Source organism: Hypomesus transpacificus, chromosome 14, assembly GCF_021917145.1.
Source record: "Hypomesus transpacificus isolate Combined female chromosome 14, fHypTra1, whole genome shotgun sequence".
In the NCBI taxonomy this organism is placed as follows: domain Eukaryota; kingdom Metazoa; phylum Chordata; class Actinopteri; order Osmeriformes; family Osmeridae; genus Hypomesus; species Hypomesus transpacificus.
The window spans coordinates 38,537-47,738 of NC_061073.1; the positions used below are offsets into that span (position 1 = coordinate 38,537).

Genomic DNA, 9,202 nt, shown 5'->3' on the forward strand with positions numbered 1-9,202 from the left:
TAAGTGTCTCAGTCTGCCCTCTGCCATCTGTGTGTGTGCGCAGATGTGTGTAACTGATGTGTGTAACTGATGTGTGTAAAGGTTAAATTTTGGAGTCCTTCTGGTTTAGAATATATCATAGTAGTTATACAATAATGAGTATTATTAGTCTAAATCTTTATCAATCTGTGTGTGTTTGTGTGTGTGTGCATGCATATGTATGTTTGTGTGAGCAGGAGATGCCCCCCCGTGAGTATAACGGTCCAGGGTTCCAGTACAAGGTGTCATGGCGACAGGCAGGGGGGCGTGGCCCCCACTGGAGCCATGCCTACACACCCCGCCCTCCCATGCTGGTGAACGACAGCGGCGTGTTCACTCCCTGGGAGATCAAGGTCCAGGCCGTCAACTCTCTGGGGGAGGCCAGAGAGCTCGCCGTTGCTCACAAGGGCCACTCTGGAGAGGACGGTTAGTACCAACCACACGCACTCACACATTGACACAGTGGCTCGCCCAGCATAGGAGGCACGTGAGTGGCAGATATTGCAGGGGGAAGATTTGCAAACAGAACAAAATGCCTTTTATTATAACACAAAGAAATTGGGGAAGCTACCAGGGAAAAACAAACCCCCCCCCCCCCCAAAGACCTTCCTTCCCAGTCTGGGGGAGGCGGAAAGAACTCCTTACTGCCTTGACTCCTTACTGCCTTGACTCCTTACTGCCTTGAAAAACAACAAAAAACCAGAGAAATTAAAAAGTAGTGATGTTACACAAAGCCATGCTCACAAAGTGGTATCGACCTTTCGAAGCAAAGGGTACTGATACAAACATGTCGAGCTTGTAGTGTGTTGAGCATGGCTTCAAATGACCAAAAAACACGCAATCACCCGTCGTATTACGGACGTCACACAGCTGACAGTGTCGTGCAGTCTGATAGGATCCGAGACAAACTGCGTTTTTTCAAATGCTTAAAAGACTTCAGAAATCACTAATACACAAGGACATACATACATCTCTCTTTGTTTACAAAATGTAGCCAGCCTTCATATGTGGCCATCCCTTTCCTAGTTCCACAAGCATGTCCCAAAACTGTATCCCCTGGTCTACAATATTAAATATTATTCATTAATTTAGCATACACTTCCTAAAGTAAGGTAAGAATCAATCACAAAATCTCAGCCATTACGACAGCACTCTTACCACTAAGCCATAGGACTCAACCTAGTTGAAAATGTGATTATTGCCATCAGAACCAAAAAATATACGTCATGAATATAAAATGTTGAAAACGTATTTTGACACGTACACGTCACAAAACCTTCATTTATCAAATTGTCATTGACGAAACATTGAGACTTGACGTCACTCGATTCCTTCGATATCTCCAAGAGTGTATGGCTGCCGCCTGCAGCCTACCGCCTCATGCCCTCCCGTCTCATGCCCTCCCGTGTCATGCCTCTACTTGTCAAAATAAAAGCTTGTCTTGTCCGCTATTTTTCCTTCCTACTTTGGTGTACGTGTTTTTTTTAGCTAGACTACAAGCGGTGTGTTCTTTTTTTTAAAGACACTGATGTGTACCTTAAGGAAAATCACAAAAAGAAACCATCAAAGTCTGCAAGCATAAATTGCTCTAGGTAACGTTAGATAATATTTGCTGACAAATGTCAACATAAAACGCTGATGCAGTTTTAAATGAAGGTCATCGCAGGTTTCATAGAAACCCCCCCCCCCCCAAAACATAAAACGCTGATGCAGTTTTAAATGAAGGTCATCGCAGGTTTCATAGAAAGATAAGTTTATCAATTTATTGCAACAAACGTGCTCACAAACTTACCTTTAACTCCATCCGTAAAATAATTAGCGATTTAGTATTTTTGACCCTCTGAATTTACCGTTGGACAGCTTGGGCATGAGGGCATGAGACGGGAGGCTGCAGGCTGCAGGCTGCAGCCATACCCATCTCAATCTGTCGGTACAGTTGCCATACCATGAATCTGTCGGTACAGTTGCCATACCATGAATCTGTCGGTACAGTCGCCATACCATGAACTGACCAGCAGGTGTCCCTATGGAGAAGATGTAAAGACGCTTTGAAAAAGCAACTTTTTTGACACAATTGTTTCAAATAGCTTGTTGCTTCGAAAAGCTTTGTTTCCCCCATCACTAGAAAAAAGGTTGGATAGATCCTAAATCACCTGTCATTGCTGCAGGACGCTTGGCCCTGTCGTCCTGCGGCCTCCATCCCCTCTGTGGATTCTGTAGGCCGTCCAATTAGGCCCCCAATTGGCTACAGGTGGGCGCCGGTCATGAGGCAAGGGTTAGCAGGTGGAAGTAGTTACAATGGATGACCTTCCCCAGGTTCATGATCTGCCTTCCCTTGATCTCTCCTCCTCCTCCCTCACCGAGTATCACAACACGCACACACACAAAGAAAACTCACACAAATACACAATTACACGATCACAAGCTTTCCACCTTTTTCCTGTCCTCCTCCCCCCAGTCCCCCTGGGCTACCCTACAAGGCTGAAGGTGCAGGTGCAGAACAGCACGGCCCGGGTGAGCTGGGAGGCCATCTCCACGGAGCAGACCCGCGGCTTGTTGACAGGATACCGGGTAAGAACTCCAATCACAGCCACCATTACTGGAGGATAGTTTATAATAACCAATCACAGACACCGTTACAGGAGAATGGTCCCTATCAAACAATCACAGCCACTATTACAGGTGGATGGCTCATAGCGACCAATTACAGCCAGTCTTTTCTGTCCCCTTCAGATCTACCTGACCTGGATCAAGCATGGCCGCCATCGCCGCGCTCTGGAGCGCCGGGAGGGAGTGTGGGGAGGCAGGGGGGGAGGGCAGGAGAGGGTGTTGGAGGACAGGAGGGTTTTGGAGGTCAACGCGTCCAAGACAGAGGAAGACATCCCAGGCCTGAAGCTCTATTCGCTCTATGAGCTGTCAATTACAGCTGTTAACAGCAAAGGGGAGGGGCCTCACACTCCAACACAGTCTTTCAACACACCAGAGGGAGGTAAGTAGAGAAAGTGTGTGTGTGTGTGTGCTGGGTCAGGGTATTGAGTGTCTAGCAGTCTAACATTTAATTTGCCAGAGTCAATGAACAATATGTATTTACCATTCACAGTGGAAAGTACATCTCAGCTGCCAGGCAGGACGCAACAATAACATGTAATTGCACACAATTACATGGTCCAGTGCAGTCTCTTCGGTGACAGCAGGATATCAAATACAACAGAGAAAATACAAATTTCACAAGAATCACAGGAAATGGTGCTGCTAAGCTTTCAGTGTCCTTCGATGCAATGTCCTGACCCCAGTCCATGTCCTGTATTTAAAGAGGTGTGTCTTGAGACAAAATGTGCAAATACTAATGCATGTATGTGTGCATGTCTGTGTGTGTGCATGTGGTGTGCGTGTATGTGGACGTGTGTGTGTGCGTGCGGGTGTGTGTGCGCGCGTGTGTGTGCAGCTCCAGGCCCCCCCTCCTCTCTCCAGTTTGAGAGCCCCTCAGAAACAGAGCTCAGTCTGCACTGGCGTCCTCCTCTCCAGCCCAACGGGATCCTGACAGGCTACCTGCTGGAGTACCACCCCTGTACGTACACTAGCACACTACACTAGCACAATAGCATACTACACTAGCACAATAGCATACTACACTAGCACACTACACTAGCACAATAGCATACTACACTAGCACAATAGCATACTACACTGGCACAATAGCATACTAGCATACTACACTAGCACACTAGTCATGACTGGCTACCTGCTGGAGTACCACCCCTGTACGTACACTAGCACACTACACTAGCACAATAGCATACTACACTAGCACAATAGCATACTAACTGGCACAATAGCATACTAGCATACTACACTAGCACACTACACTACACTAGCACAGTAGCACACTACACTAGCACAACAGCATACTATACTAGCACAATAGCATACTACCATACTACACTAGCACACTAGTCATGACTGGCTACCTGCTGGAGTACCACCCCTGTACGTACACTAGCACACTACACTAGCATACTAGCACACTACACTAGCACAATAGTCATGACTGGCTACCTGCTGGAGTACCACCCCTGCACGTACACTAGCACACTACACTAGCACACTACACTAGCACAATAGCATACTAGCATACTACACAAGCACACTACACTAACACACTAGCACAGTACACTAGCATACTATACTAGCACACTAGTCATGACTGGCTACCTGCTGGAGTACCACCCCCGTACGTACACTAATACACTACTCTAGAACACTAACATACAACACTAGCATACTAGATGGGTTAAGGTTAGGGTGACTATCATACCAGCGTAATACACCAGCATACTAGTATCCTACATTGGTACACTAGCATACTACCATTACCAAACCTAACCACACTTGCACAGAAAATGTCTACCACAGAATCAGAAGTATTTTATTTTGTGTGCGTGTGTGCGAGCATGCATGTGTGTGTGTGTGCATGCATGTGTGTGTGTGGTCATGTGTGTGTGCGTGCATGTGTGTGTGTGGTCATGTGTGTGTGCGTGCATGTGTGTGTGTGAGTAGTGGAGAGTCAGGAGAGCCCCCAGCAGATGGAGTTTTTTGACGACCCCTCAGTGACCCACTTCCTGTTGAAGGGGCTGGACCCCCACCGCCACTACCTGTTTTCTGTGTTTGCCCGCACGGCTGCCGGCCGTGGACTCCCCCTGCAGTTGGAGGGCGCCACCTTGCTGGATGGAGGTGTGATTACACCAGAGTTGCATGCTTTCTCTGTGGTTCCTCTCAGTTACACAGACTGGGTCATAGACTGGTCTATCGACTGTTGATCGACTTTTATAGACTGGTTTATAGTCTTGTACATACACTGGTTTATAGCATTTATTGCTTTATAGTTAACTATAGACTGATCTATAGTCTGGTTTATAGGCTGGTCTATAGTCTGGTTCATAGACTGGGATATAGTCTGGTTTATAGACTAGTTATCTAAGACGGCTTTATAGACTGTTTTATAGACTTCTTCTAGGCTTCTTTATATTGTATAGACCTTTTTATCTGTTCTCTAATTGCTTCATTGATACTGAAGGTTGTATCTTTCTCTTTGTCCACCTTCTCTCTCCTCCTTTTTCTCCCTCCCTGCCTGTGTTTTCTCCTCCCTTCTCTGCCCACCTCCCCCCAGCCCCTCCATCCAATATCAGCATGGTAGCGGGAGACACAAGTGTGAACCTGAGTTGGGTCCCTGGAGACCGACAACGCAACCACGCCTTCCACTTCCTCTACCTCCGCAAGACAGGTGGGGAGAGGAGGAGTGGGTGGAGGGTTGAGAAAGGAGAAGGGGGGGTGGAGGAGTGGGAGGGGAGGAGGAGGGTTGAGGGTTAGGGTTAGGTGGCTGACTATTCTTGACCACGTGTGCTTTGTGCTGATGTGGTCTCTTCTAATTGGTGCAGCTGGGGGTGAGTGGGAGGAATCAGAACAGGTGAACTCAACGCAGGGATCCTATTTGCTGATGGGCCTCCAGCCTGGGACACAGTACCGCCTCCTCATCACCCATGACAACCACACCCATTGGGAGGATGAGATACAGACTGCTGGACCAGGTGTGTACACCCACACACACACACACTCACACACACACACACACTCAAGCACAAAACATGTATACATGCAAACACATACACACACTAAGCACTTACTTGACCTCTCTCTCCTCCAGAGCTGTCAGGGGTGAAGGGTCAGGGTCAGGGTTTGACTGGTCTCTTTTCCCCAGAGCTGTCGGAGGTGTTGGAGGGCTTTGCCACGCAGGGCTGGTTCATCGGCCTGATCAGCGCCCTGGTGCTGCTGGTCCTGCTGCTGCTGGTCCTCTGCTTCATCAAGCGCAGCAGGGGAGGCAAATACGCAGGTATGCTGGGGGGGGGGGGGTTGTGTGGAGGTGTGTATAGTGTGTCTGTATGGGGTGTGTCGTGTGTGGAGGTGGGTATAGTCTGTCTGTATGGGTGTGTAGGTGTGCTTGTGTGTATAGGGCGTGTAGTGTGTGTTTGTTTGTATAGTGTGTCTGTATGGGGTGTGTAGTGTGTGTTTGTGTGTATAGTGTGTCTGTATGGGTGTGTAGTGTGTGTAACATGTATCTGTCCAACAGTGAAAGATAAGGAGGAGGGGCAGTTGGACTCTGAAGCACGACCAATGAAAGACGAGGCGTTTGGTGAATACAGGTGTGTTCCAGAACCTTCCCCTCTGTCCTGGTCTGTGTTCTATAACCTTCCCCTCTGTCCTGATGTGTGTTCTAGACCCTTGCTCTGTGTCCTGAAGTGTCAGTTTTCAAGAACATTTTACTTTTACATACAGACAGAGCCTCATTTTAAAATAATCAATGATTGGACAGAACTTTTAATCAGTCTGTAATTAAGAACATTTTAGTCGAATATCTGTTGCCGTACTGCAGGATTCCATAGTTACTATGCAGTCCTCAATAACTTAACTCTTAAGTTAGGTAGACTGCTCTGCGAGTCCTGTTGAACAACCTAGCTGCTCTGCTTCCTCTCCATCTTCCCTCTTCTTCTACCCTCCTCATCCTCCCCTACTTCTATCCTTCTTCTCTTCCTCTCCTCCTCCATGCTGGGTTCTGCAGATCCCTGGAGAGGTGAGCGCTTCAGCTGATTTAACCTCTGCTTCTCCTCAGTGTCTCTCTCTTCCTCTGTGATTATCTTATTAACTCTCTCTACCTTGGTTTTCCGTTTCTGTCTCTATGGACTCTGTAGTATAAATACCATCCTGTCTGTAAGTATGTGGATTAACATGACCCTCCTGCCTGTCCCAGTGACGTGGATGAGAAGCGTTCGGCCAGCCCCTCGCTGGGCGCTGACAGCAAGCTGCCCAGCGACGACTCCCTGGCCGAGTACGGAGACAGCGTGGACATCCAGTTCAACGAGGATGGCTCTTTCATTGGCCAGTACAGCGGAAGAGGACCCGTTCCCCACGGCAATGAGAGTTCTGGCCCTGCCTCCCCTGAGAATCCGGCCCCTCCCCCTCCTCTGGCTCCCTCCCTCTCGGCCATACTTAATATGCCCACTTAGATACACGCTCCCACATTCACACACACATTCACACATACACTGACTAAAACACACACATACACTCACTCTCTTACACACACACTTAAATACACCATACTGCCTGGATCAAGGCAGTAAGCCTGCATAAATGTAAAATGTAAATCAAGACAGTAAGGAACTGACCAGTCTTACCCTGACTCAACTGCCTTTGATGCCAAAACACACACACACAGACACACACACTGATGCATCAACAAACCCCAGAAGTCCAGTGCATTTCACAGGTGTATGTGAAATTGTTTACATATTGTCTTGCCTTCTCTCCAATTTTATGTCATACACATGATAGACCAACACACACACACATACTGGCAAACCCCCTCTCTTAGTTCTACTCATGAGCACTGTCCTAGAGCTGTGTCATGCCCTCAAGATAGAGGGAGGAGAGGAAGGAGAGGGAGAGGGTAAAAGGATGGAGGGAGAGAGGATAGAGAGAGAGGGTGGAGAGAGAGAGGGTGGAGAGAGAGAGTAGTGACAAACTTAACATCTTAAAGACCATGTCATTGATGCTTTTTGGTACCAATATTAATTTACCATGAAATCAATTTTCCATACATTTTTACACATGCTTTATCATTTGTCTTGTGTCTTCAGTCTTTTCCTGTGTCCTCTGCTAGTGTGTGAGAATGTGTTTGGAATGACTTACTGTGAGCTGTGTGTGTGCCAGTAGCTTCCTATACCTAAGATGCATGTTCTCAGAGGCGCGTGTGTGTGAGTGCATGCATGCTCTCAATCTCAAACCCAGACATACAGTGATGAAAGATATGCCTTAAGAGAGTTTGGCCTCCTCCTCACTCTGTTTTCATCTGTCCACCCATCTATCCATCTACCCATCCATCCATCCATCCATCCATCCATTCTCCCAACGCCCACACACACAAATTAAAGCACCTCCATACACATCGACACTCACACATATGCAAACACACTATTTGAAGCCTGCTTCAACAAATCCAGGAGCCATCTGTAGCTAAACTGGCTCCTATGAAAGAGAGAGGGAGGAGGAGGAGGAGGAAGAGGGGGAGGAAGGAGAAGAGAGGGAGAGGAGGGAGGGAGGGAAAGGAGGGAGGTACAGGTAGACTGAGGTTAAGAGGAGAAGAGAAGCAGAAGTTAATTCTTTGAATGTACATAGAACCTTAACGATTGTCATTTTTCCCCAATTGCTTTTGACTAAAACTGAACTCTGTTCTTTTTTAACCCCTAGTTTTAGTAGCTTAACAGATGCTTGCAGTCCTGTGGGGCTGGCTAGCAGCCTAGAGGAAGACCTGCTCACCATCTGTTGCTTTAGCGCTAGAGAATTAGCAGAAAATATTGACCAATACGCAACATCCTCATAACAGCCGTGACCAGAAACAATGGGGGGAGGAGGAGGAGGGGTCTCCTCCTCTATGCTGTCCCAGCCTGGCTGGTTTTCATTATGTCTGTCTCTCTGCCTGTCTGGGTGGCCGACTGTCTGCCTGTCTGTCTGTCTGAATGGTTATGTCTATCTGCCTGTTGAAGCCTTCTTTTCTTAATATAAACACTCAAAAAAGATCTACATACAATCTTGAGTTAAAAATAATAACAAAAAGCAGAAATATGAGAGGTCAGTTCTACCCTGTGTACAGATCTGCGGTACTTTGGGAGTGTGTGTGTGTTTAGGACGAGGTTGGGTTCGGAGACACACACACACAGGATGTTGCAGTGTTTAGGTATACTGATATTGTACCTGCTTGTTGCATCGTGCGCTGTATCTAACCTGTAATAAACACATTACATATCCTCACCTGCCAATGGGAGTTTTTGTGGGTGTGTTTGCTCCAGCAAAACTCTAATTGTTAGGTGAATTATTCAGTATCATAACATTTTTCAATTTTAATATTATTTATTGTTTGTATTTTTTCACATTGACGATGAGTAGAGCAGTTCATATACGTTAGGAAACATTTGACAGATTCATCGGGGATTAGGCCGCTAGGCTGGGAGGAGCAGGACCAAATAATTCCAATACCTGTTACAATATTTAAACCTGAAACTTGAACACTGTCTCCAGCATCGGTATGAAGGAGTCTCATGGGCGTATTGGTAGGAATGGGAGGCGGGGCCGT

General features: G+C 47.1%; 1 protein-coding gene across 4 annotated transcripts in view; it reads left to right on the forward strand.

Annotated features, from left to right (window-relative positions):
* LOC124477122 (neural cell adhesion molecule L1.1-like) overlaps positions 1-8,151 on the forward strand; it is a 33,579-nt gene extending 25,428 nt beyond the window's left edge. For 3 of the 4 annotated variants that reach the window (XM_047034687.1, XM_047034690.1, XM_047034691.1), the window contains 11 exons: positions 216-444; positions 2,477-2,589; positions 2,752-3,007; positions 3,464-3,586; positions 4,576-4,749; positions 5,186-5,299; positions 5,454-5,603; positions 5,774-5,905; positions 6,143-6,215; positions 6,632-6,643; positions 6,821-8,151. In XM_047034687.1, coding sequence (XP_046890643.1) covers positions 216-444; positions 2,477-2,589; positions 2,752-3,007; positions 3,464-3,586; positions 4,576-4,749; positions 5,186-5,299; positions 5,454-5,603; positions 5,774-5,905; positions 6,143-6,215; positions 6,632-6,643; positions 6,821-7,076 — 1,632 coding nt within the window. In that variant the 3' untranslated portion in view covers positions 7,077-8,151. The remainder of the gene's footprint in view (positions 1-215; positions 445-2,476; positions 2,590-2,751; positions 3,008-3,463; positions 3,587-4,575; positions 4,750-5,185; positions 5,300-5,453; positions 5,604-5,773; positions 5,906-6,142; positions 6,216-6,631; positions 6,644-6,820) is intronic. The other variant, XM_047034689.1, reaches the window with a different exon arrangement.
* The last annotated feature ends 1,051 nt before the right edge of the window (positions 8,152-9,202 follow it).